Below are 26870 nucleotides of genomic sequence, written 5' to 3'. Positions count from 1 at the left end.
AATACGGAACCAAACACAAGAAATTCGGAAGACAAATAAAGTACACAACCAAGTACTTCTGGTTAACCTCCACCCCGGATGTGCCTGACTTGAATCTGACCGCTATTATTTTTGCAACCATTGAAAAAAATCTAATCTTTATAACTTGGTTTCTTATTTCGAAAAAATATTGTTGCCATATTCAAAAAGAAGCAGCACACAATTGTTAATCCAACGGTGTCAACAAAAAAATGTCGAGAAGACGGCACAGTGACGGAGATGATGGTAAGTTGTCGCTAGTTACTTCGAGGCTAACGGTATAACGTTTGCTGAAGCCCGCGAGAGTTGATGCTGCTAGCTCTGTCAATGTGTGCATGCTAGCCAAATAGCTAGCTAACCACCTTGATTGCTAACTAAATCATTATAGCTAGTCATTTCAATTAGCTAACGGTGACTGTATCGGTTCATACTTGTATGTGACAATTTAAAACAAGTTTTTCGCAAGTCATTGGCAGTTTTCCAGCACCCCATTATTGGCTAGCTAGTTAGCCTGATGGATTAGCATAGCCCTTGCTTTTAGCCGGTTAACTAGAAATTGCCTAGCAAACTACCTTTCGTTCCCCATCACATAAAGCAAAAACACTTCTTTATCCTACCATTACGTTAAACATTTGACCAACATATAATGTGATATATAGCTAACATTATTCTCTTGTTGTTAATTAACAACTGTTAATATTATTTCAGACCTTGGGGGCGGCAACCATGCCAAAAAGTTGTTTATCTCGCTAGCTGGCTATCCTCTGCCATTTACCCCACAGACAGCGGATGTTCAAAATAATGATTAGTGAAATTAACTAGTTAGTAACTTGTTACACCACTGAAGGATAAAGTTTTTAAAGAGCTAAGAATATTTGAGCTAGCACAAAATACTACATTGAAGGAAGGCTTTATCTCAGACTGTATATGGTCCATCTCCCCATCATCCGTCCTGTATGTGTCTGTCTGATTTCAAGGAGGCCAATCTCACAAAAGAAGGAGAACGTCTGAGCCCATTGAGATTGAGGATCGCCTGGAATCACTGATATGTCGAGTGGGAGAAAAGGTAATAGGGCTTTGCAGTAAGTGTGGGGATGTTTTCTGCATGATACCCATGTGTGTATTTTCTCACTCACTATACTTTTTTTTGCCTGATTTGACCCCAGAAATCACCAGATATGTTGCCCTACAACAATTTCTTCATTTGCAGAGTACCTCTTCCCTGGAAAGCAATTTGGAAGGTCTTGCAGGTGTCTTGGAAGCCGACCTCCCCAATTACAAAAACAAAATCCTCCGCATTTTGTGTGCTGTGTAAGCTATTGGAAGTTATTCTAATACATTTGAAGGACTTTTAGTAAAACAAATTAAAACATGGAATGAGTAGGTGTGTCCAAACTTTTGACTGGTACTGTAATTGTGTGTCTGGTTTTGACAGGGCTCGACTTCTACCCGAGAAGCTGACAGTGTACACAACATTAGTGGGCCTTCTCAATGCCAGGAACTACAACTTTGGCGGGGAGTTTGTGGAGGCCATGATCCGACAACTCAAAGAGACCTTGAAGGCCAACCTGTACACCGAAGCGCTTTACCTAGTAAGTGTTTGGTGCGATAAAATAATTAGTCCACAGGCTCACCAAGGCAATTTTCTTTCAAAGTAATTACAGATGCTTACAATCATGTTTGACGTTATGCTAAACAATGGTTTCCAACACCCTGGTTTCCCTCTTTTCTCCAGGTGCGCTTCCTCTGTGACCTGGTGAACTGCCACGTGATCGCTGCCCCCTCCATGGTGGCCATGTTTGAGAACTTTGTTAGTGTCACTCAGGAGGAAGATGTGCCACAGGTAACATCTTATTGATGCATTTTAAACCCTTGAATTGTATGAAAGTATATTCAGTTTAGTTTTAGGATTGGTACATTTGGACTGTTTTCCCTGTTCCCAGGTGCGCTCGGACTGGTTTGTCTATGTTGTACTCTCCAGTCTCCCCTGGGTTGGGAAGGAACTCTATGAGAAGAAGGATGTGGAGATGGACAGGCTCCTAAACCAGATTGACGGTTACCTCAAGTATGCTTTTTTCACCCCTCTTAGTTTGGTATTAACATGTCCTTCTGGCTCTTTCCTAGTTGAGGAACTGTGCATGATGTAATGCAACTGCAATTCATGAGTATTTTGAGGGAGACTCCTTTGTCAACTGCACTCAATAGTAGTGAGACGGTCATGGTGACACCAATCTATGGTTTTTAGGAGGCGACTGAAGACTCATGTCCCCATGCTTCAGGTTTGGACAGCAGAGAAGCCACACCCACAAGAGGAGGTAAGTAAGAGATATGTGTTCATATATGTTATTCCTCTGTCATAACCATCATAACCTTCACCTCTTCCTCGCTCGCCCTCAGTACCTGGACTGCCTGTGGGCTCAGATCCAGAAGCTGAAGAAGGACCGCTGGCAGGAGCGCCACATCCTGCGGCCGTACATTGCCTTTGACAGCGTGCTGTGTGAGGCCCTGCAGCACAACCTGCCACCCTTCACCCCGCCTGCCCACATGCCCGACTGCCAGTACCCCATGCCTCGCGTCATCTTCCGCATGTTCGACTACACCGATGCCCCCGAGGTACCGTGTAGTACTCCCTCGCTCAGACCAGAGAAAGAGGAATGTTTGGAGATGGGGTGGCCTTTTTGGAATGCTCCGACTAGTCTTTCTCTCTCCCTGACCACAGGGTCCCGTCATGCCAGGCAGCCACTCAGTGGAGAGGTTTGTGATTGAGGATAACCTTCACAACATCATCAAGTCCCACTGGAAAGAGAGGAAGACCTGGTGAGCTGCTGTACTTTCCAGTTGACTTGTTTATGTGTCCTCTTGTTGTGCGAGTGAGTCATTTATGACTCGTAATTGATCGAACAACTTATTATTTGTTTCCAGTGCTGCGCAGTTGCTCAGCTATCCAGGGAAAAACAAGATCCCACTCAACTATCACATTGTGGAGGTAAGCCCATTACTGCTTCATATCAAGGTTTCATATCAATAAGAGGACGTGATCGAAGTCGACGCTTCGGTTCCTCTTTCCCTCACTTCTGCCAGGTGATCTTTGGAGAGCTCTTCCAGCTGCCCTGTCCCCCCCACATCGACGTCATGTACACCACACTGCTCATCGAGCTCTGCAAGCTGCAGCCAGGCTCCCTGCCTCAAGTTGTATCCTTCTCCCCACTACTGGGACTACCCATTACAGTCTAGTAAAGGGCACACTGAATGGGTGGTCCATCACAGAAATGCTTGTTTTGAATACTTAAGAAATACATTTTTGTCCTATGCCACAATTTGAGAATAGTGGGAAACCAAGTTACACAAAATGGCATGGGAAAGACCCTAAAAATTTTTTGACCACAAGTAATTATTTTGTCAGGCTTGGATGCCTGTTTTACATCAACCGTGAGCGTTAACCCCTTAACAGCCTCATCCCAGTTGGCCCAAGCCACAGAGATGATGTACATGAGACTGGACACTATGAACACTACTTGCATAGACCGACTCCTCAACTGGTTCTCCCACCATTTGAGCAACTTTCAGTTCCGATGGAGCTGGGACGACTGGTAAGACCAGCTGTCTTTCACACAGCTTTTCATTTTATTTAGTTGGAACCCCTACTTATTATATTGAAATACTTATTTACTATTCAGAACAAATACATGTTCTTCTCCAAAGGACGGACTGTTTAGCGCTGGATGCAGACAAGCCCAAGCCCAAGTTTGTCAAGGAGGTTCTGGAGAAATGCATGAGGTATTTCCATTCAGATCCACTATAACTGTGTTGCACCCAGCTTGTTTTAAATCATACATGGGGAGGGATTTGTTATAGAGTCTGTCCCTGTAAACTGACCAATCAGCTTTTTGTTCTCGACCTCCAGGCTCTCCTATCATCAGCGGATAGTGGACATCGTCCCGCCCACTTTCTCAGCCCTCATCCCAGCCGACCCCATCTTCTTTTACAAATACCAAGATGAGGCCAACAGTAAGTACACTGCCTCTCCAGGGGCCATTCATTTATGTATTCTTGAATGTATTTCTGTAAACTTCTGTTTGTTGGTGCATCATAGCCTGGGGACTAAGATGACTCTAATGTGCTCGTAATTGGTCTGCCATTTATTTAAAAAAAAATTCTGTTGGATTGTAAGAGTGTGATCACAAGTAGCAGCCTTTTGAGGGTAAAGCTCAAATAAACCCCAGGGGGGTAACACTTCACATTAGTGTTGTTATTCCAGTGAAACTGTAATGGAACAGATGTAATTAGCCTGTAACAGGAAAGAAGTTCACTCAGCGTAATCTAAGTAAATACGATGTGCACAGTCTTCTTTTTTTCCTACTGTTGAACTATTGGCGTAAGCACCATCGGAAATACAACACGACACCTCTGCCTTTGTCCAGGTGCGCTGCCAGGCTATGCCGTGGCCATAACGGTGGGCAACGCCATCAAGAACCGGGCCTCCAACGAGGAGATCCTCACCGTGCTCAAAGACGTGCCAAACCCCAACCAGGAAGATGACGATGGTCAGTTAGCCCCAAAGCACTCACCTTCTCAGTGTCCCTATATCCTACATACACTCATTACAGTACTGTACACCATAGGGATATGTTCTGCTCATTTCTCACTCGCTCCTCCTTTGTCTGTTTCCAGATGAGGGTGAGGGCTTCAACCCCCTAAAGATAGAGGTGTTCCTGCAGACACTCCTCCATCTGGCTGCCAAGTCCTTCAGCCACTCCTTCAGTGCCCTGGCCAAGTGAGTGCCTGTTATGCCGACCCACACCCTCCATTTCTCTGCCCTCCTCTGTGCCTCAGAAAAGGGTGGCATTGTTCAGCCTTGAGGCTTAGTGTAGCATCGCTATGATACCAGGCAGTTGAATGAACGGTGGGAATCCGTCTTCTGTTGAGTTTTGCGCGTGTTGTCTGCGTGTACAACGCCTAAAGTGTCCTGTTTCCATCTGCCAGGTTCCATGAGATTCTGAAGGTCCTGACGGACTGTGACGAGGGCAAGCTGCACATCCTCCGGGTGGTCTACGAGGTCTGGCGGAACCACCCACAAGTGAGACCGACCACCCATCTCCGTCACCTACACTAGAACCCTCATTTCCACAGAGTTAATATAGATTTTGTGAATTGTGATGTGACCATAGGGTGTATGGAGAAATATGACCTTTCTCTGTCTGTGCAGATGATCTCTGTGCTGGTGGACAAGTTGATCCGTACACAGATTGTGGATTGTGCAGCTGTAGCCAACTGGCTCTTCTCCCCAAACATGGCTCATGAATTTACCAGGTGGGTGTTAAACCCTCTCTGCGTGTGTGCCCGCACACACACGTTTGCTGTGTCTTCCTTTGCTGTAAATCAGGTCATGCAAATATCTCGATCAATAGTTTTCAATTATCCTAATATGTACTACAGTATAAAAAAAATCCACTGTTTTGAAATTAACAAACTCATTGTTACTCCATGCTTGGCCGTGTGGTGGGCAGGTTTTACGTGTGGGAGATTCTGCACTCCACCATCCGTAAGATGAACAAACACGTCCAGAAGATTCAGAAAGAGCTGGAGGAGGCCAAGGATAAGCTGGAGAGGCAACAGCATAAGAAGGTAGGCAGCAGGAGTGTGTCCTATCAACCGCTGCTGTAAACACTGCCTCTTTATAGACTCTTTAAATGCACGAATCGACCAGCCGCATTGCTCTGAATATTGTACTGATTGTGCCAGTAGTTTCTCTTCCAAGGTTTGCACAAAGCAGAATGTTCCCTTGTCTATATATAGTGACCTTTTTAGATTGTGCACTAGTTTTGCTTTCTAAACATGCATCACACGTGGTATTTTCAACCCAACACATTTCATTTGACTTTGAATGGACAAACTGTCCCTTTCAAACATATTAAAACATTTGAATTAGTCTGTGTTTGCTGATAATAGACATTACCAGTAGATGTCAGTGCTGCCACCATTTTTAAAGGGACGAGAGGAGCCAAATACGCAAAATAAGATTCACTCTTTCTCTCCCTCAATCTCTCTCGTGTGTTTGTCTCTCTCCCCTCCCTATCTCAGCAGAAGGACAGTGGCGATGAGGAGGACATGGAGAAGAACAGTGAGGATGAGGACGGTCAGCTGGAGGAGCAGATCGAGCGTCTGCAGGAGAAGGTGGAGTCGGCCCAGAGTGAGCAGAAGAACCTCTTCCTGGTCATCTTCCAGGTAGTGCATGGGCAATACATCTTTGAAGTTAAATGTACAATGTCGGCAACATGGTTTCCTGTTTTTGTTTTCAACTGTTCAGCGCTTTCAGTGATGCTGAGGAGAGGACAGTAGACAGGATGTCACTCCAACGTGTTTTGTATGAGTCCATAGTACCCAGCCTGATTTCATCATTTTTTTCCCTTCTAATCTTTGTCCCTCTCTTCTGTCCCCGCAGCGCTTCATCATGATGCTGACGGAGCACCTGGTGCGCTGCGAGACAGGCAGTGTGGACTTCAGCACGCCCTGGTACAAGAACTGCATCGAGAGGCTGCAGCAGATCTTCCTCATGGTATTAGCTAGCCTTTCTCGCCTCGTCCGTCAGTCTGACGGGCCCTGTTCGTTCAATTCCATGTCTTTTCAAGGTCAACTGATGTTCATGTGGCTCTTTTGTGTTTTCTTTGTAGCATCATGTGACCATCCAGCAGTACATGGGGACCCTGGAGAACCTGCTGTTCACCGCCGAGCTTGACCACCACATCCTAGCTGTTTACCAGCAGTTCTGTGCCCTGCAGCTCTGAGACCCTGCACACACACCATTACTTTACATATGCCATACTCTATATATACACACACATACACACACACACACACCCACACTTGCATCAAGATGTCTTCATTACTTTTTAATTTGTATTTTATGTGTGAGTGCCATTGACGGTATTAACTTTAAAAGACCATATTTGAAGGAGGAGTTGTTTATTTGGTGAAGTAGTACATTTGACAGATGTTAGAATCTGTCTCTCGGGTCTTATGCCATTTCTTTGTATTGTTTTTTTTCTCCCCCTTCATTTTGACCACGTTACTCATAGCCCTATTAAGGTGGCTCTTTTAAAAAAAGAACTGAGGTTGCAACAAGGCAGAGGGTGGCATTCAGTTTTGCTCAGGCGAGCCTGAATCCAGAGTTCTCTATTTTTTTTATATGTATTTTATGTGAATTGAAATTGGGGAAATGATTCAAACTCATGTAGAGTCTTATCTGCCTGTATTATCTGTATGGTGTCTACTGAGGGGAGTGCAGTTCTGTTTGTCACTGTGTAACACTTTGGAACAGTGATGAAATAAATAGACTGAAACGGCTTCCTCTTTAAAAAAAAATCTCTCTTTCTTAACTTTAGAACTTTTAGATAAATGGCTCATTTTATCAGCTGCCTGTATCTTGGTTGGGGTGTATGCATGTGGTAAATGGCACATAATAGTATCCAGGAGAAATGAAAGTGTTTTGACAATTCACTAAATTGTATGTATTTAGAAGTGAATTAAACCAATGACTGACATGGTGGTTTATTTGACTATAAAGTATATTTACAGGAGTAGTTTAAAATACCAAATTTACACAATTGAATGTGTAAAAGAATTTGGTACTGACAAAAAATGTGCCATCATTCAAATACCTGGAATATTATTTTATGAACTAGTCTGTACACCCCACAAGCATACATGTCCACCACATCACAGTTTAATTCCGTTGAAATTTCAGTCAGTTCAGGTATTGGATTACTTTTGCATCATACATTTAATGTCCAACTTAACAGACCGAGCCGAAATGACCTCCACTCTGCTCCGCATCAGTACAAACGGTGCGGTGCATAAGATGCTATTCATCTTAGAGCATACCTGTATAAAAGGAAAGCCCCGTTTCAAATCGAGTAACTTATGACCACTGTTTACCACCACCGTTTAAGCAATATTAAATATCGCTATTGTCAAAACTGTAATTCACTTGGGACGAGAGAATGAAGCAGTATAGCAAAGGTAGAAATTACCTTTCAGTTACATTCCGAAAACCTAAATAATCTTTATTAAGGAATGTAATGGTAAGTCAATACACTTGGCCTCGTGTGAGAATTGTTGTGCTTCTGAAATGATGCTAGTGGTCTCAAAGCAGTTCAGTTAACCCCTGACCTGTTCCTACTTTTGGTCAGAGTTTGACGTGCTGTCACAGGTTGCCAGAGTTGGCTTTTTTCCACCAGCCTGTGCCTCAGAATCCAGTCTCCTGTACTTCGTGTGGAAGAAGATAACGAAGCAGCAGGTAAAGACACTGAACAGGCCTGCCATCACCAGCACGGGCACTGTGGAGACGTACACAGAAAAATACATTTTCAGACATTTCTACAGGAACTAATCACAGTGTGTGTGTTTTCGAGAGAATCACGCTGCTAGAGCCACTGCAAAGCACCAGACAATAACAATACAGGCTTGTTCCTCTTTATCAAGTCCCCAGAGGATTTCATTATGTTATATTTAGAAATAAGAGTGGCAACTTAACTGAACATAACCTCCGGCATCACTGTGTTTTGGCCTTGGGCACGTCATTTATTTTTGGAGGGCAATATTTTTTTATGTATTTGTTGTAAAATAAACTATAGCTTGTCAGGGCAACTGTTCCCTCAATTTCAAAGTTTGGACACACCTACTCATTCAAGGGTTTTTATTAATGTTTACTATTTTCAACATTGTACAATTATAGTGAAGACATCAAAACTTTGACATAACACATATGGAATTATGTAGTCCCCCAAAAAGTGTTAAACAAATCAAAATATAATTTATATTTGAGATTCTTCAAAGTGGCCACCCTTTGCCTTGATGACAGCTTTGCACACTCTTGGCATTCTCTCAACCAGCTTCACCTGGAATGCTTTTCCAACAGTCTTGAAGGAGTTCCCACATATGCTGAGCACTTGTTGGCTGCTTTTCCTTCACTCTGCAGTCCAACTCATCCCAAACCATCTCAATTGGGTTGAGGTCAAGTGATTGTGGAGGCTAGGTCATCTGATGCAGCACTCCATCACTCTCCTTCTTGGTCAAATAGCCCTTAGACAGCCTGGAGGTGTGTTGTGTCATTGTCCTGTTGAAAAATAAATTATAGTCCCACAAAATGTAAACCAGATGTGATGGCGTATCACTGCAGAATGCTGTGGTAGTCATACTGGTTATGTTTGCCTTGAATTCTAAATAAATCCCTGACAGTGTCACCAGCAAAGCAGCCCCACACCATCACACCTCCTCCTCCATGCTTCACGGAGGGAACCACACATGCGGAGATCATCCGTTCACCTACTCTGCGTCTCACAATGACACGGCGGTTGGAACCAAATTTGGACTCATCAGCCCAAAGGACAGATTTCCGCCGGTCTAATGTCCATTGCTCGTGTTTCTTGGCCCAAGCAAGTCTCTTCTTCTTATTGGTGTCCTTTAGCAGTGTTTTTTTTGCAGCAATTCGACCGTGAAGGCCTGATTCACACAGTCTCCTCTTAACAGTGCCACAATACAGTGCCACAATACAGTGCCACTGTCACGGGCCGCTACCAAAACCTGCGGGCTCTCCTTCACCACAGCCAACATGAGTAAAACATTTAAACATGTTAACCCTCGCAAGGCTGCCGGCACAGACGGCATCCCTAGACTCGTCCTCAGAGAATGCGCACAGCAGCTGGCTGGTGTGTTTACGGACATATTCAATCAATCCCTATCCCAGCCTGCTCTTCCCACATGCTTCAAGAGAGCCACCACTGTTCCTGTTGCCAAGAAAGCTAAGGTAACTGAACAAAATGACTATCACTCACTTCCGTCATCATGAAGTGCTTTGAGAGACTAGTCAAGGATCATGTCACCTCCACCCTACCTGACACCCTAGACCCACTCCAATTTGCTTACCGCCCCAATAGGTCCACAGACGATGCAATCTCAATCACACTGCACACTGCCCTAACCCATCTGGACAAGAGGAATACTTATGTAAGAATGTTGTTCATCGATTACAGCTCAGCAGTTAACACCATAGTACCCCCCAAACTCGTCATTAAGCTCGAGACCCTGGGCCTCAACCCCGCCCTGTGCAACTGGGTCCTGGACTTTCTGACGGGTCGCCCCCAGGTGGTGAGTATAGGAAACAACCTCCACCCCGCTGATCCTCAACACTGGGGCCCCACAAGGGTACGTGATTACCAACAACGACGAGACGGCCTACAGGGAGGAAGTGAGGGCCCTCTGAGTATGGTGTCAGGAAAAGAACCTCACACTCAACATCAACAAAACAAAGGAGATGATTGTGGACTTCAGGAAACAGCAGAGGGAGCACTCCCCTATCCACATCGACGGGATAGTAGTGGAGAAGGTGGAAAGTTTTAAGTTCCTCGGCGTACACATCACGGACAAACTGAAATGGTCTACCCACACAGACAGCGTGGTGAAGAAGGCGCAGCAGCGTCTCTTCAACCTCAGGAGGCTGAAGAAATTTGGCTTGCCACCAAAAACACTCACAAACTTTTACAGATGCACAATTGAGAGCATCCTGTCGGGCTGTATCACTGCCTGGTACGGCAACTGCTCCGCCCACAACCGTAAGGCTCTCCAGAGGGTAGTGAGGTCTGCACAACGCATCACCGGGGGCAAACTACCTGCCCTCCAGGATACCTACACCACACGATGTCACAGGAAGGCCAAAAAGATCATCAAGGACAACATCCACCCGAGCCACTGCCTATTCACCCCGCTATCATGCAGAAGGCGAGATCAGTACAAGTGCATCAAAGCTGGGACTGAGAGACTGAAAAACAGCTTCTATCTCAAGGCCATCAGACTGTTAAACAGCCATCACTAACATTGAGTGGCTGCTGCCAACATACTGACTCAAATCTCTAGCCACTTTAATAATTAAACATTGGATGTACATTTTTTTACCCCTAGTCACTTCAAACAATGCCACTTTATATAATGTTTACATACCCTGCATTACTCATCTCATATATACTGTACTCTATACCATCTACTGCATCTTGCCTATGCCGTTCGGCCATCGCTCATCCATACATTTTTATGTACATATTCTTATTCATTATTTTACACTTGTGTGTATAAGGTAGATGTTGCGAAATTGTTAGATTACTTGTTAGATATTACTGCACGGTCGGAACTAAAAGCACAAGTATTTCGCTAAACTCGCATTAACATCTGCTAGCCATGTGTACGTGACCAATAACATTTGATTTGATTTGATTTGTTGAGATGTGTCTGTTACTTTTATCTGTTAGCATTTATTTGGGCTGCAATTTCTGAGGCTGGTAACTCTAAGGAACTTATCCTCTGCAGCAGAGGTAACTCTGGGTCTTCCTTTCCTGTGGAGGTCCTCATGAGAGCTAGTTTCATCATCAGTTTCATCAAAGTTCCAAATTGACTGACCTTCATGTCTCAAAGTAATGATGGACTGTCATTTCTCTTTGCTTATTTCAGCTGTTCTTTCCATAATAGGGACTTGGTCTTTTACCAAATAGGTCTATCTTCTGTATACCACCTCTACCTAACACTTTTTTTTGGTTACTACATGATTCCATGTGTTATTTCACAGTTTTGATGTCTTCACTATTATTCTACAATGTAGCAAATTGTGAAAATAAAGAAAAACCCTGGAATGAGTTGTGTCCAAACTTTTGACTGGTACTGTATTTTGTTAGCTGTGGCAAACCATGTGTTGTCTAGGATGCAGTTTCAGCCAACATTTCGGTCTGCCATATGCATCTTGTGTTATTTTCATACAAATGCAAAGTCTTAACTGCTAACAAAACAACCAATAGCTGTAATTGCCTGCAGAAATGTAATGGTGGGCAACCATACCTCAATTAGCATGCATATACTATTTTAATCCCTCCGATACATATGGTAGTTCTTGACTTACCCCTCCAACTCAAGGCCGCATCCCCTCCTACAGAACAGGTAGAGAAGGGCGAGTTGGCCATTGGTTTGGTCAACCCCTGAAGAAGCAGTATATAGATAACTGACTGGATCTGTCTGAAAAAAACAAAAACAAGCACATTCTTATTAACACATAGCCCTTTATTCACACTCTTGCTCTTTAGTCTATGTTCTTCTTGTATGAAACAGTGTATCAGACAGATGTACCCTGATATAAATATCAGGCCTGCTGAGGTGGCCTCTCCAACCGGGTAGGAGCACTCCACAGACAACTCCATGGCAACCGGGTAAATGGAGAAGCCGAAAAAGCCGAAGAGCGAACAAGCAACGGCCACGGCTATTCCCTGATTCCGCATCTGAGATACCTGGTAGGGGGAAACACACACACACAAGGATGAGAAGGTGTTACACACAAAACTGCTTGGTAAAAATAGAAGATTGTAAAGAGGATAATGGTACCAACAGAGAGGGCTGCTGTGCTTCTAGCTCATAGGAAAATGTGTAGTATTTAGTTTTTTTATGTATTATTTATTACATTATTAGACCACACATTTTTTTGGTGTTATTACATACAGCCGGGAAGAACTACTGAATATCAGAGCGGAGGTAACTCACCAGCACTACCAGCATTACAACCAGGAATATGACTTTCCCAAAGCGAATCCTTTGTTCGCACCCCCCAGGCCAAAACACCGCCGGCAGAGGAGAGGTACTCGGAGTGGTCTTCTAGTTCGCTAATGTTCAGTCTCTGGATAATAAAGTTGATGAGCTCAAAGCGCGGATTTCTTTCCAGAGAGACATCAGGGATTACAACATACTCTGTTTCACGGAAACATGGCTCTCTCAGGATATACTGTATGGGGAAGTCCAGCCAGCTGGGTTCTCAGTTGATTGCGCAGACACGAATAAATATCTCTCCGGGAAGAAGAAGATGTGTGGTGGTGTTTAGAGACTCATGGTGTGATTGTTCACCTGACCTAGAACACCTCACAATCAAATGCTGACCGTATTATCGCCCAATAGAATTCTCTTCGGTTATAGTCACAGCCGTGTATATTCCCCTTCAAGCCAATATCACGACGGCCCTCAAAGAACTTCACAGGACTTTATCCAAACTGGAAACCACATATCCTGAGGCCACATTTATTTAAGTTGGGGATTTTAACCGAGCAAATTTTAGAAAAAGGATGTCGAAGTTCTATCAACACATTGACTGTAGTACTCGCGCTGCTAAAGCACTCGACCACTTCTACTCCAACTTCCGGGATGCCTACAAGGCCCTCCCCCGCCCTCCTTCGGCAAATCTGACCATGACTCCATTTTGCTCCTCCCTTCCTATAGGCAGAAACTCAAATGTGTGACTGTGACTATTAAAACCTACACTAACCAGAAACCGTGAATAGAAGGCATGGTTCGCACAAAACTGAAAGCGCAAACCACTGCATTTATAAATATGGCAAGGTGACTGGGAATAAGGCAGAATACAAACAGTGTAGTTATTCCCTCCGTAAGGCAATCAAACAGGCAAAATGTTAGTACAGAGACAAAGTGGAGTTGCAATTCAACAGCTCAGACACGAAACATACGTATGTGGCAGGGTCTACAGACAATCACGGACTACAAAAGGAAAATCAACCATGTCGCAGACACCATCGTCTTGATTCCGGACAAGCTAAACACCTTATTCGCCCGCTTTGAGGATAACACAGTGCCACCGACGCGGCCCGCTACCAAGAAATGTGGGCTCTCCTTCTCCGTGGCCGAAGTGTGTAAGACATTTAAGCGTGTTAGCCCTCGCAAGGCTGCCAGTCCAGACAGCATCCCCAGCCCCGTCATCAGAGCATGCGCAGACCAGCTGTCTGGAGTGCTTACAGACATATTCAATCTCCCCCTATCCCAGTCTGCTGTCCCCAAATGCTTCAAGATGTCCACCATTGTTCCTGTACCCAAGAAAGCAAAGGTAACTGAACTAAATTACTATCGACCCATAGCAGTCAATTCTGTCATCATGAAATGCTTTGAGAGACTAGTCAAGGATTACATCACCTCTACCTTACCTGTCACCCTAGACCCATTTCAATTTGCTTACCGCCGGAATAGATCCACAGACAATGCAATCGCCATCACACTGAACACTGTCCCATCTGTACAAGAGGAATACCTATGTAAGAATGCTGTTCATTGACTATAGCTCAGCATTCAACACCATAGTACCCACCAAGCTCATCATTAAGCTTGAGGCCCTGGGTCAGAACCCCGCCCTGTTCAACTGGCTCCTGGACTTCCTGACAGACCACCTCCCCAGGTGGTGAAGGTAGAAAACAACACCTCCACTTCGCTGATCCTCAACACTGGGACCCCACAAGGGTGTGTGCTCAGCCCCCCCCTGTACTCCATTTTCACCCATGACTGCGTGGCTACGCATGCCTCCAACTCAATCATCAAGTTGCAGACAACACAACAGTAGTAGGCTTGATTACCAACACTAACGATACAGCCTACAGGGAGGAGGTGAGGGCTCCCGGAGTGTGGCGCCAGGAATATAACCTCTCACTCAACGTCAACAAAACAAAGGAGATGATCGTGGACTCCAGGAAACAGCAGAGGGAGCACCCCCTATTATCCATATCAACAGGACCGCAGTGGAGAAGGTGTAAAGATTCAAGTTCCTCGGCGTACACATCACTGACAAACTGAAATGGTCCACCCACACAGACAGTGTGGTGAAGAAGGCGCAACAGCGCCTCTTCAACCTCAGGAGGTGGAATAAATTTGCGTGGCACCTAAAACCCTCACAAACTTTTACAAATGCACAATTGAGAGCATCCTGTCACCTGGTACTGGAGAGTATGGTCTGCCCAACGCATCGCCGGGGGCAAACAACCTGCCCTCCAGGACACCTACAGCACCCATGTCACAGGGAGGCCAAAAAGATCATCAAGGACAACAACCACCCGAGCCACTGCCTGTTCATCATGCTATCATCCAGAAGGGTAGGTCAGTACAGGTGCATCAAAGCTGGGACCGAGAGACTGAAAAACAGCTTCTATTTCAAGGCCATCAGACTGTTAAATAGCCATCGCTAGCACATTAGAGGCTGCTGCCTATAGACTTTAAATCACTGGCCATTTAAATAAATGGAACACTAGTCACTTTAATAATGTTTACATATTTTGCATTACTCATTTCATATGTATTTAATGTATTATATTTTACTGTATCTTAGTCTATGCCGCTCTGACATTCCTTGTCCATACATTTATATATTCTTAATTCCATTCCTTTACTTAGATTTGTGAGTATAGGCTGTATGTTGTGAAATTGTTAGGTATTACTTGTTAGATATTACTGCAGTCGGAGCTAGAAACACAAGCATTTCGCTACACCCGCAATAACATCTGCTAAACACGTATGTGACCAATTCATTTTGATTTGATACCTTGAAAGAATAACAACTGAAAATATATGCTGTTTTCTTCCACCCCAAACCTTAGTTTGGAACATGCATCACTGTTTCATCATCACACCTATTCATGAGGTACTAAACTGATAACCCTGAGGTTTGATCCTGACTCACCACTGAGAAGGCAATGCAGGCCAGCGCTGAGAGGCTCATGTTGACCTTGGTGACCTCAGTGAACTTCTTGGTCTTGTCAACGTAGAGACCCAGGAAGCCAGCTCCGACTATACCGAACACGATGAAGAGACCTCCGCACAGTCCTGCAAAGTCCTGCAACAACAACACACATTGAAAATATTGTTCAGGAAACCAATTCATGGGACATGTTTTTTCATATTTTGCAATGAAAAACTAATCTTGTTGGTCCTTTGGGATCATTGATGGGTGCTTACATTAGTGTACCCTCGGACACACATGATCTGCTCCAACAGTGTAGAGAAGCAGGTGAACACAGCGATCCCCGAGCCGAAACACAGCAGGAGAATCATGTAGGCCTTGTTCCTCAGGAGCTACAAAGGAACAGGAGGCAGACAGGCACAGGTTACAGTGGGTTACAGATGCTCCTGTTAGAAGATAGCCATCAGGGATCTTTCAATGCTGCAGAAATTTGATTTCAAGCAGTATCCAAATCCATCGGATATGATGATCACAATATAGTAGCCATATCTAGGAAAACCAAAGTTCCAAAGGCTGGGCCTAATATAGTGTATAAGAGGTCATACAATACGTTTTGCAGTGATTCCTACGTTGATTGATGTAAAAAATATTTGTTGGTCTGTGGTGTGCAATGAAGAGCAACCAGATGCTGCACTTGACACATTTATGAAATTGCTTATCCCAGTTACTAATAAGCATGCACCCATGAAGAAAATGGCTGTAAAAACTGTTAAATCCACCTGGATTGATGAGGAATTTAAAAATGTATGGTTGAGAGGGATGAGGCAAAAAGAATGGCAAATAAGTCTGGCTGCACAACCGATTGGTAAACGTACTGCAAATTGAGAATGTGGAAATTGAGCAAGTTGAGGTAACTAAACTGCTTGGAGTAACCCTGGATTGTAAACTGTTATGGTCAAAACATATTGATACAACAAAAGCTAAGATGGGGAGAAGTCTGTCCATCATAAAGCGCTGCTCTGCTTTCTTAACAGCACTATCAACAAGGCAGGTCCTACAGGTGCTAGTTCTGTTGCACCTGGACTACTGTTCAGTCGTGTGGTCAGGTGCCACAAAGAGGGACTTTTTTGCAATTGGCTAAAAACAGGGCAGCACGGCTGGCCCTTGGACGTACACAGAGAGCTAACATTAATAATATGAATGTCAATCTCTACTGGCTCAAAGTGGAGGAGAGATTGACTTCATCACTACTTGTATTTGTGAGAGGTATTGACATGTTGAATGTACCGATGTGTCTATTTGAACTACTTGCACACAGCTCGGACACCCATGCATACCCCACAAGACATGCCACAAGAGGTCTCTTCACAGTCCACAAGTCCAGAACAGACTATGGGAGGCGCACAGTACTACATAGAGCCATGACTACATAGAACTCTATTCCACATCAAGTAACTCATGCAAGCAGTAACATTTGATTTCAAAAACAGATAGAAATACACCTTATGGAACAGCGGGGACTGGGAAGCAACAAAAACATAGGCACAGACACACACGACAACATACACAATATACACACACGTACACATGGATATTGTGTTGTAGCTATGTGGTAATAGAGTCGGGGCCTAAAGGCAGACACTTAATGTGTTGTGAAATCTATTGTTAATGTTTTTAAAATGGTATAACTGCCTTCATTTTGCTGGACAGAGAGTAAGAAAGGAAGAGTATCTGCTAATAAACACCAAATATACAATGCAATATGGATGCTGCTACCCCTCTCAAATGAAGTATAATGAGCCTGAACCTCAGTACCATCAGGAGTGAATTAAATGTTGATGGGGACTACAAATATTATTAGTACAGTATTGTCATTCTTTGTGTGTATAACTCCTCACCAGCTTGATTCCCTCCAGGAAGGGCTCTGAGTTGGAGCTTTCGGCACTGGCTGAGGGGGGCGTTGGGGGGGCACTATCACGGATCCCCACTGTTGCTAGGAGACAGGTAATGGCTGCTGGTACAGCATATATGAACAGCTGGGAAGATCAGTGAACGCGGAAAAAGTATTAATGTAGTGATAAATATATATGCAATCTAAAGTCAAGACAATCTGTTTTACTATTTCTTCCTTAACTCACCAATAAAGGGATGTTGTTGGTAGTCCCCACAATCATAGGGGAAAAGATGCTAGCAATGAGAATCCCAAGGGGATTGGCTGAAAGGAGAAATAGAGAAACACAACCGAAAAATGTAAAATAGTCCGCCATGATATTGTCATTTGGAGCTTAAACAAACAGACATTTTGGACTTTCTCTTCCTACTTTTTAGGGGATCTCAGTTCCTGTGACTGAAAAGCTGACTGAAAAGCTGACTGAGGCTGACGGAAAAGCTGACTGAAAAGCTGACAGAAAGCTGACAGAAAGAGGAGCAGTTGGCAATTCAAAACACATATGGCAAGTGGTGACTAAACCAATAATGCTGACTTGACACAGGTAGTTTTAACAGAGTAACTGATGGGAAAATCTGTGGTGGACAGGACAGCAACCATAGCTCACTCACACATGGAGGCTATCATATTGGCGGTGGCTCGCTGGTGCTCTGGGAACCAGAGGGCTGCCAGCTTGGTGGGAGTGAAGATAACCAGAGGCTGGGCCAGGGCACACAGGGTTTGGCCCCCCATCACCACGGGGAAATTGGCTGCACTTGGTAGGTTCCTCATGATGCCCACGAAACGCAGCACAGCTCCCAACATGTTGAGCCAGGAACCCAGCACCAGCTATAGAACAGTCAGAAAGGCAAAATGTCACAATGGGCACGGTTTAGTAAAAGAATCAGAGTGCCATCTGCATGTGGGCAGCTTCCTCTATCACTGACAGCAGACTTCATATCCAAAGCCCCCACACTTTCTATCTGAGATTTTTCCAGACAAACTCAAACATTCACACTTTACTGAATATCACTCTTACACCTCTCATCCATATCTCTTTCATCATATCTCTTTCATGCTTATTTATTTCATGCATATCTTAAAGGAACAGTCTGTATCTTTCATTTCAAGCACTGGACAGACTCCCCTCACAGGTTTGTTTTCAGTGTGTGCACAGCGTTGTAAACAAATATTCTGCGAGATACTGTAGGCAAGGCAGATTTAATGGAATCTGGTCTGTTTTATTAATTTAACCTTTATTTACCCAGGAAGTCCCATTGGGGTAGGAGACCTGTGTGTGGTCTACCTTGACCAGACTGTACATACTGTGATTCGGAGTCCTAAGGTGTCCAGCATCCATGTGGTCCCAAAGCTGAGAGGAATGGCCACCACCATGTAGATCATGGACAGCCAGTTGATCTGGTCCAGGGTGACACCCATGAACTGGGCTGAATGGTCTGCCACTGGAGCAAAGGTCAGCCATAACTGAGGACACAAGCACAAACACAAAGGAAGAGGGTGTTTTAGGATAATTTGATTATATATACAATAAATGTGTTATTACATTATTTACAACTTGCTGCTTGTACACAAATGTTATTCACTGATATTTCCTCAATCATTCTATCTGCCCAATGTTACAATGCAGTGACACAAAAGTGTCTGATCGGACACCATCTGTTAATATTCCAGTCCAATCAAGACATCAACAAATGAGACGTAAAGCTTGATTTATTATATTTAACCTTTATTTAACCAGGAAGTCCTATTAAGGACTGAATACCTCTTTCCCAAGGAAGATATGGCAAAACTGCATGACAAACGCAACCCACTGGTATACATGTGATCATGTGATAAAAAGATACATCACTAAGCAGGAAGTAAACCACAGCCTTGCCTTGTGGAACTCCAAGTCACGTGAAAACAGAAGCAATGACTCACAAGGCACTAGCGTATGACCCAGCTTTAGGCCGGACTATTCAAATCAGAGGCTACTATGGAGTGTTTACATAGGCTTATTTGCAAATAGTCTGGGTAGCCATTTAATTAGCTGTTCAGGAGTCTTATGGTTTGCGGGTAGAAGCTGTTTAGAAGCCTCTTGAACCTAGACTTGGCGCTCCGGTACCGCTTGCCGTGCGGTAGCAGAGAGAACAGTCTATGACTTATATTGGCATTCATTGGTCAAAATGAATATGTAGAATTCCTATGCTGAGGAGAGAGACCAACCATCCCAGCCCAATAAACAGTGATAGGCCGATACAATCACAGCATGTTAACCATATACAGTTTGACCCCTGTGCCCTCTCCTTCAAAGATGAACCTAACTTTAACCTCTTAGATGTTGTCCCTTATATAGGAGACTTTGAGCGGTTGTGGACCGGTTCCAACTTACATTTTGGTGTACAAAGCCCCCTGTGAACGTTGCAGGGTCCAGTACCTTAAAGTGCCAGTAAGCCCCAATTGTCTGCTTTCCACTACTTCTCAATCAGCGGAGCTTACTTGAAGTGTCAGGTTTCACACCCAACATTTGCATAGGGAGTGACGTGTCACATTTTCTGGCCTATCCAGACAAAGTTTCAATTTCATCTGCCTCTGAGCACTAGATTCCAGCCTACTCAAGAGCATGTTGTGTCTCAACCGATGGCGGGCACAACACTAAAACCTCAGATGATTTAAAGTAAAGTCTAAGCTACAACACGCAAATATGAAGGCACGAATTCATTCCTTCAATTCAGTACCGCTCTTCACCGTGCCCAGAACTGGCCGAACAGGTGTTCATGGCCAAACAGGTGTTTTGCCTCCTTTCCCTCCTTCATGGAACAGTAGTTATAGTCATAACTGTACCTTCCCTTTCAGTCACTCAACTCAGTACAACAAAGCTATGAGGACATGAAATCACACCCCAGGCCGACCCCAGGGGGCACCAAATTAAATTGCCAATGGCAGACCACTCAGAGTTCCAACCCGATAGGAAAACCTGCGGTACCCGGGTATTGTGCAATCTGCATGCTGCTTAATGACCCTCTCCTGACCCAGCGGTAACCACACAGTTGGCTACACAGGGGGCAATGAAATCCGAGCAATAAAACCAACCAACCAAAAACAAAAATGTTTGGTAATGCCCAACTCGCCGTAGAACAGATATCTCCTGAAGGCAACCCTTTAAACAACGCCCAAGACGTTGCCAAACCCCTGGTGAAATGGGCACGTGCACCGTTAGGTAATTCTTGCCTTTTGCTGTCATAGCAGACCAGAGAAATAGCCCCCGAGCTGCAGTTTAGAAAGCCCCCTAAAACTATCCGGATTAGCAAAACAGACAAAAAGTTGGACACTCAAACGTACACCCCTATGCCGCTCAATGTACAAATCAAATCAAATTGTATTTGTCACATAAGACATGGTTAGCAGATGTTAATGCGAGCGTAGCGAAATGCTTGTGCTTCTAGTTCCGACCATGCAGTAATATCTAACAAGTAATCTAACCTAACAATTTCACAACAACTACCTTATGCACACAAGTGTAAAGGAATGAATAAGAATATGTACATAAAAATATATGAACGAGTGATGGCCGAACGGCATAGGCAAGATGCAGTAGATGGTATAGAGTACAGTATATACATATGAGATGACTAATGTAGGGTATGTAAACATTAAATAAAGTGACATTGTTTAAAGTGACTAGTGATACATTTATTACATCAAGATGGCAGTATGCAGTAGATGGTATAGAGTACAGTATATACATATGAGATGAGTAATGTAGGGTATGTAAACATGGCGTAAAGCTCATACGGATACAGGGCATGTAACCTCCACTGCTCCTCAGAAGCAAATGGAGGAGGTGAAAAGGGAAATAGCTCAAAGCTAGAGACCTGTAGGACATAGTCATGACCTTAGCAGCAAAGGGTGCAATAGGACGCAACGTCACCTTAGAGTCAACAAGGGTGAACTTTATACAAGAGGGGTGAATGGATAACATGTGGGGATCTCGCTGTTGCGCCTTCTTCACCACACTGTCTGTGTGGGTGGACCATTTCAGTTTTCAGTGATGTATACGCCAAAGAAATGGACGCTTTCCACCTTCTCCACTGTGGTCCCGTCGATGTAGATAGGGGGGTGCACCCTCTGCTGTTTCCTGAAGTCCCCGATAAGCTCCTTTGTTTTGTTGACGTTGAGTGAGAGGTTATTTTCCTTCATCACACTCCCAGGGCCCTCATCTCCTCCGTGTAGGCTGTCTCGTCATTGTTGGTAACTAGGCCTACTACTGTTGTGTCATCTGCAAACTTGATGATTGAGTTGGAGGCGTGGGTGAAACGGGAGTCATGGGTGAAAAGGGAGTACAGGAGGGAGCTGAGCACGCACCCTTGTATCGCCCATGTGTTGAGGATCAGCTAAGTGGAGGTGTTGTGTCCTACCTTCACCACCTGGGGGGCGGCCCGTCAGGAAGTCTAGGACCGAGTTGCACAGGGCAGGGTTCAGACCCAGGGCCTCAAGCTTAATGATGAGCTTGGAGGGTACTATGGTGTTGAATGCTGAGCGATAGTCAATGAACAGCATTCTTACATAGGTATTCCTCTTGTCCAGGAAAGCAGACTGGGATAGGGAGAGATTGAATATATCTGTGAACACTCGAGCCAGCTGGTCTGCACATTCTCTGAGGACGCAGCTAAGGATGCCGTCTGGTCCGGCAGCCTTGCGAGGGTTAACACGCTTAAATGTCTTACTCACGTCGGCTACAGAGATGGAGAGCCCACTGTCCTTGATAGCTAGCTGCGTCGGTGGCACTGTGTTATCCTCAAAGCGGGTGAAAAAGGTGTTTAGCTTGTCCGGAAGCAAGACGTCGGTGTCGCTTTCAGTTTTGCGCGATTGCTGCCATCTATCCACGGTTTCTGGTTTGGGAAGATTTTAATAGTCAAAGTGGGTACATCTCCTATACATTTTCTGACAAACTCATTCATGTATTCGTTGATATTATTCTCAAAGGCTACCCAGAACATATCCCAGTCCCATGATCAAAACAATCTTGAACCATGGATTCCGATTGGTCTGACCAGCATTGAATAGTCCATAGCACGGGTACTTCCTGTTTGAGTTTCTGCCCATAGGAAGGGAGGACCAAAATAGAGTCGTGATCAGATTTGCCGAAGGGAAGGTGGTGGAGGGCCTTGTAGGCATTTCGAAAAGTTGAGTAGCAGTGGTCCAATGTTTTCTCAGAGCAAGTGCTACAGTCAATGTGCTGGTAGAACTTTGGTAGCGTTTTCCTCAGATTAGCTTTGTTAAAATCCCTGGCTACTATAAATGTGGTATCAGGATATGTGGTTTCCAGTTTGCATAGAGTCCAGTGTAAGTCTTTGAGGGCCGTTGTGGTAACGGCTTGAGGGGGAATATACACGGCTGTGACTAAAACCGAAGAGAATTCTCTTGGGAGGTAATGTGGTCATCATTTGATTGTGAGGTATTCTAGGTCAGGTGAACAAAATAACTTGAGTTTATGTATGTTATCACAATCACACCATGAGTAGTTAATCATGAAACATATACCCTTCTTCTTCCCGGAGAGATCTTTATTCTTGTCTGCGCAATGAACTGAGAACCCAACTGGCTGTATGGACTCCGACAGTATATCCAGAGAGAGCCATGTTTCTGTGAAACAAAGTGTAGAAAAGGCCCATGGAGTTGGTGGAATACTCCTTTAATTCATTGCCATTTACTCAGCTGGGCCAGGGGTGCTTTAATTAGGTCAGGTGGAAATGTCCAACAGATCTCAACGCCAAAAGGAGGAAATTGCCATCGCCTGATCTCGCTGCTTTCTCTTCCTTAACTCCATCTGATCCAGAAGTTCTGTGCGTCCATGAATCCACGTAAGTCCACCGACTATGTTACCTTTCATCTGAATTATCTGTGGCGATCGGGAGAGTGGGCCATTCAGTTTTTGTTTATAGGTTTTACCGCGGAGCGCGGCTTGGAGCGCATGCTTCAAACATATTGTGTAATGTGAATTGTCAATGATCACGGCCCTACGGATCCTCATAGGCCAATTATGCAATCGATATGGTTCATATGTATTGAAATGAATTATATGTACACATGAAGACAATTGAAAGAGTGAAATGAGAAACGTCATTGTTTGCTAACTGATTGACTTTGATGGGGATTATAGATTGTGTCATGTACTGTCATGTTGTGTCTTGTCTCTGTCCTTTCCCTTCACCCTGTCTCCCTCTGCTGGTCGTTGTTAGGTTACCTTTTCTCCCCCTCTTTCCCCCAGCTGTGCCTTGTCTCCTCCTAACCACCTCGTCACCCCTTTTCCCACCTGTTCCCTTTTTCCCTCTGATTAGGTCCCTATATCTCTCTCTGTTTCTGCTCCTGTCCTTGTCGGATTCTTGTTTGTTGTGTTTCATGCCTGAACCAGACTGTCGTCATGTTTGCTGTAACCTTGTCTTGTCCTGTCGGAATCTGCCGGTCCGTCTGAGCCTACCTATGTTTGGTAATTAAAGAAGCTCTGTTTAAGTTAATTCGCTTTTGGGTCCTCATTCACGCACCGTAACAGATTGTATAACCATTCACTGTTTGTATTCTTTCATGATTTATGATAAATAGTTACGAGCCTAAATGACTCGCGGATGATTACTATTGACTTAATGAACTGAACTGTTGACCTCCCTAACTTGTGTTAATAATGAATGATATGATTTGATCTTTGATTATGAATCTGATTGGATACATGTTATTTGTTTCCTTTGTGATGCAGCACAGACTACTCAGTAAATATACCACTTTATGGTTAAAGGAATTCCTGCCTCAGTCTCATCCATTCCTCTGTCACCTGACACGTGACCACCTGTTCACCTTCACTGTCAGTCATCCCACCTGTCCAGCTACTCACACAGATTCCACTAATCTTTCACAAAGTATGTTACGATCCCCGATGTCTCTCTGGAAGGAGATCCTCGCCCTGAGCTCGTCAACTTTATTATCCAGAGACTGAACATTAGAGAGTAATATACTCGGAAGCGGTGGGTGGTGAGCGCGCCTACTGAATCGGGATTAGGAGTCCAATCCGAATACCTCTTCTCTGCCGGGGGTGTTTTAGATCAGCCTCTGGAATCAGTTAAATTGCCCTGGGGGGTACGAACAATTAATCCAATTCGGAAAATTCCTGGACATAATGCTGCTCGAGAACATCTACATTTTAAAAAGTCTAATAAATGCATGTAATATAGCCTACACCATCACAATAAATCCATTATTTATTCTAGACAGGTCTAAAGAAACATGATATGAAGTAAATGTAGTCTATTTCAGAAGAACAGAATAGCATACATTGTTGCTATAAACTACACCATATGGCTGTAGGCTACACTAGTTCATTTATCAAATGTGGCAGTAGGGAATCACATAATATACCATATTATATCAGGATCACAAACAATAGAAAGAGGTCAGACTTTTCAAAAGTAACCTGTGGGCTACATGTCAGTGTCACATGCTTCTCCAGTTCATTTACCTTTGAAACAATGTAGTAATAGAGCCATAGAGATTGCTACATTGTTGTAACATTGTAGCAATCTGAGCCCTAGAGATTATTACATTAGTGTAACATTGTAGCAATCAGAGAAAGAGAGATTATAACATTGGTGTAACGTTGTAGCAATCTGAGTCACAGTGAGTTTTACATTGCTACAAAAAGTTACAAAATCACACCATTAATTTATTGACAGATTACAGCCAAGTTAATGTATGAGACAGCAAATGATAATTAAGCCACTTACTATGGAGTTTGAGCAATTTAGCAAGCACAACACGAACAGAATGAACCATCTCCTCTTGTAAACTTTGAATACAATACATTTTTCGAGTACTGGATTGGGTTTAATCGGAATGACGTCGTCCCGGAATTCATTAACATCTGCCATGAGTAGTGTTGTATCCAGCCTGATGCAGTAGACTTTAACATATCAAATGAGCATATTCGAACCAAGGGTTTAGTGCCTTTAAAACGTTTATTTAAAACATATCCTACATTGTCATTCCGATAAAGCAGCACAACCAGCTGGTTTGAGATCAACAACACCGCACAGTGTTTTAGTGGGGACGGGTATTCATTACGGAAACCGGTTACCGTTTAAGAACCAGATGGAGCAAACAGACCAAACGTAACGAAACCGCGAAGGACCTACCTTAAATTGTCCAATAGAAACTCCCGTTTGCGTTTTCCGTTTGAAGTTAACGGAAAACGTTTTGTAACAGACGAAACGTTTTGCAACAGAATCGGCGTAATGACTACACCCCAGCAGGAATACTGCAATTCGGATGCCCCTCCCTTTGGCTAGCCCTAAAAATTGAGTCCTAGTGATAGTCTAGTTCAATGCTCATTCGGCTTTGGAGAACGAGGTAGAGGATGTGCAGAGTTTTGTTCTAGCCCAGCACTAACACACCTAATTCTATTATTCAACTGCTCAATTATTATAAGTGACAAAATTCATGTTCATACTGTGCTGTTTAAGATGAGGGATGACCATGATTTTTTTCATGAGCATGGCCTTTTTAAGCAATAAGGCACGAGGGGGTGTGGTATATGGTCAATATACCACAGCTAAGGGCTGCTCTTTGCACGGTGCAACGCGGAGTGCCTGGATACAGCCCTTAGCCGTGGTATATTGGCCATGTTTATCATTTCCATTTTAGCATAGTGGATGACTGTCATTCATATTCCATTCACCCAGTTCAATCTAACATCGATAGGTTAAGGCTACTACTAAAATTTTCCCTATACCCATCATGAGGTTGCTACAACCTAGCCTATGAATTAAAGTTTCCAAGGTAGGTGCACACAGGTCAAGAGAAACATTTGAGGGGACAGACAGGGACACATTCAATACTGCCTTGCACACTCTGGCCTGCATCTGGCTGATCTAGTTTGTAATCTTTAGTCTGACAGTTCCAAACGAGAGGTTCTATTGGACTAATTCAGGTATGTTTATCCCTGTTTCATTCCATTTGCTTCCGTTAAAGAAACATTTTAAAAAAACAGAATTGTCAGAATAAAGACACCCCTGATCACACGAAAACATAGTTCACCTTCATAGCAGCCACGTTGTATTCCTTCTCGCAGCTATGCCGTTCTCCCCCTCTCACCTTTTCACTTTGTTTGTGGACTTCAAAACACAACACATCAGCTGTACGTGACCAGGCAAAAATAAACTTTCCAAGCCAAACGATATCATAACTGCTACACACAGCCTACAGAGTTGTCACCATATTGGCTAAGGTAACATCATAGTCAACATAGCTAATAGAACTAACGCGTTAGTAAACCCGCTACAATCATGCAGTAACTTTACAGTGTATAGTCAGTAAGCAGTTTAGCAGATTAGCAGTTTCAAC

At 44.0% G+C, this 26870-nt stretch overlaps 2 protein-coding genes across 3 annotated transcripts; one reads left to right on the top strand and one right to left on the bottom strand.

The window, feature by feature from the left end:
• The first annotated feature begins 50 nt into the window (after positions 1-50).
• On the top strand, positions 51-7380 carry LOC139390513 (nuclear cap-binding protein subunit 1-like). Of its 2 annotated transcripts, none has more exons than XM_071137658.1 (22): positions 51-264; positions 996-1084; positions 1229-1329; positions 1454-1610; positions 1754-1861; positions 1962-2083; positions 2264-2333; positions 2416-2631; positions 2738-2835; positions 2941-3004; positions 3100-3210; positions 3481-3608; positions 3721-3795; positions 3923-4026; positions 4440-4562; positions 4690-4792; positions 5002-5095; positions 5225-5328; positions 5526-5643; positions 6103-6243; positions 6461-6574; positions 6690-7207. In XM_071137658.1, exons 1-22 carry the CDS (start codon positions 231-233, stop codon positions 6801-6803), a joined length of 2388 nt encoding a protein of 795 aa, XP_070993759.1. In that variant the 5' UTR covers positions 51-230; the 3' UTR covers positions 6804-7207. The 2 variants fall into 2 exon arrangements, with proteins under 2 accessions (XP_070993759.1, XP_070993758.1); XM_071137657.1 differs by having other exon boundaries at positions 54-264; positions 6100-6243; positions 6690-7380.
• On the bottom strand, positions 7363-25605 carry LOC139390514 (solute carrier family 49 member A3-like). Its single transcript, XM_071137659.1, has 10 exons — positions 25256-25605; positions 18807-18965; positions 18113-18329; positions 17692-17768; positions 17452-17589; positions 15829-15945; positions 15554-15706; positions 12184-12341; positions 11960-12072; positions 7363-8354 (listed from the first exon to the last, which is right to left on the bottom strand). Exons 1-10 carry the CDS (start codon positions 25397-25399, stop codon positions 8194-8196), a joined length of 1437 nt encoding a protein of 478 aa, XP_070993760.1. The 5' UTR covers positions 25400-25605; the 3' UTR covers positions 7363-8193.
• Positions 25606-26870: the final 1265 nt, after the last annotated feature.

Source organism: Oncorhynchus clarkii, chromosome 31, assembly GCF_045791955.1.
Source record: "Oncorhynchus clarkii lewisi isolate Uvic-CL-2024 chromosome 31, UVic_Ocla_1.0, whole genome shotgun sequence".
In the NCBI taxonomy this organism is placed as follows: domain Eukaryota; kingdom Metazoa; phylum Chordata; class Actinopteri; order Salmoniformes; family Salmonidae; genus Oncorhynchus; species Oncorhynchus clarkii.
This window is presented reverse-complemented; position numbering and strand designations above follow the sequence as displayed.

Bases quoted from the DNA above. Each gene is read 5' to 3' on its own strand.
- LOC139390513 (XM_071137657.1), top strand. From the start codon at position 231: ATGTCGAGAAGACGGCACAGTGACGGAGATGATG. The intron at 3,005-3,099 runs GTAAGCCCATTA...CACTTCTGCCAG, and splicing joins TCAACTATCACATTGTGGAG to GTGATCTTTGGAGAGCTCTT. The intron at 6,244-6,460 runs GTAGTGCATGGG...CTGTCCCCGCAG, and splicing joins TCTTCCTGGTCATCTTCCAG to CGCTTCATCATGATGCTGAC.
- LOC139390514 (XM_071137659.1), bottom strand. From the start codon at position 25,399: ATGGCAGATGTTAATGAATTCCGGGACGACGTCATTCCGATTAAACCC. The intron at 18,966-25,255 runs GTAAGTGGCTTA...TTGTGTCCTCAG, and splicing joins TAAATTGCTCAAACTCCATA to TTATGGCTGACCTTTGCTCC. The intron at 12,073-12,183 runs GTACATCTGTCT...TGTTTTTTTCAG, and splicing joins GGCCTGATATTTATATCAGG to ACAGATCCAGTCAGTTATCT.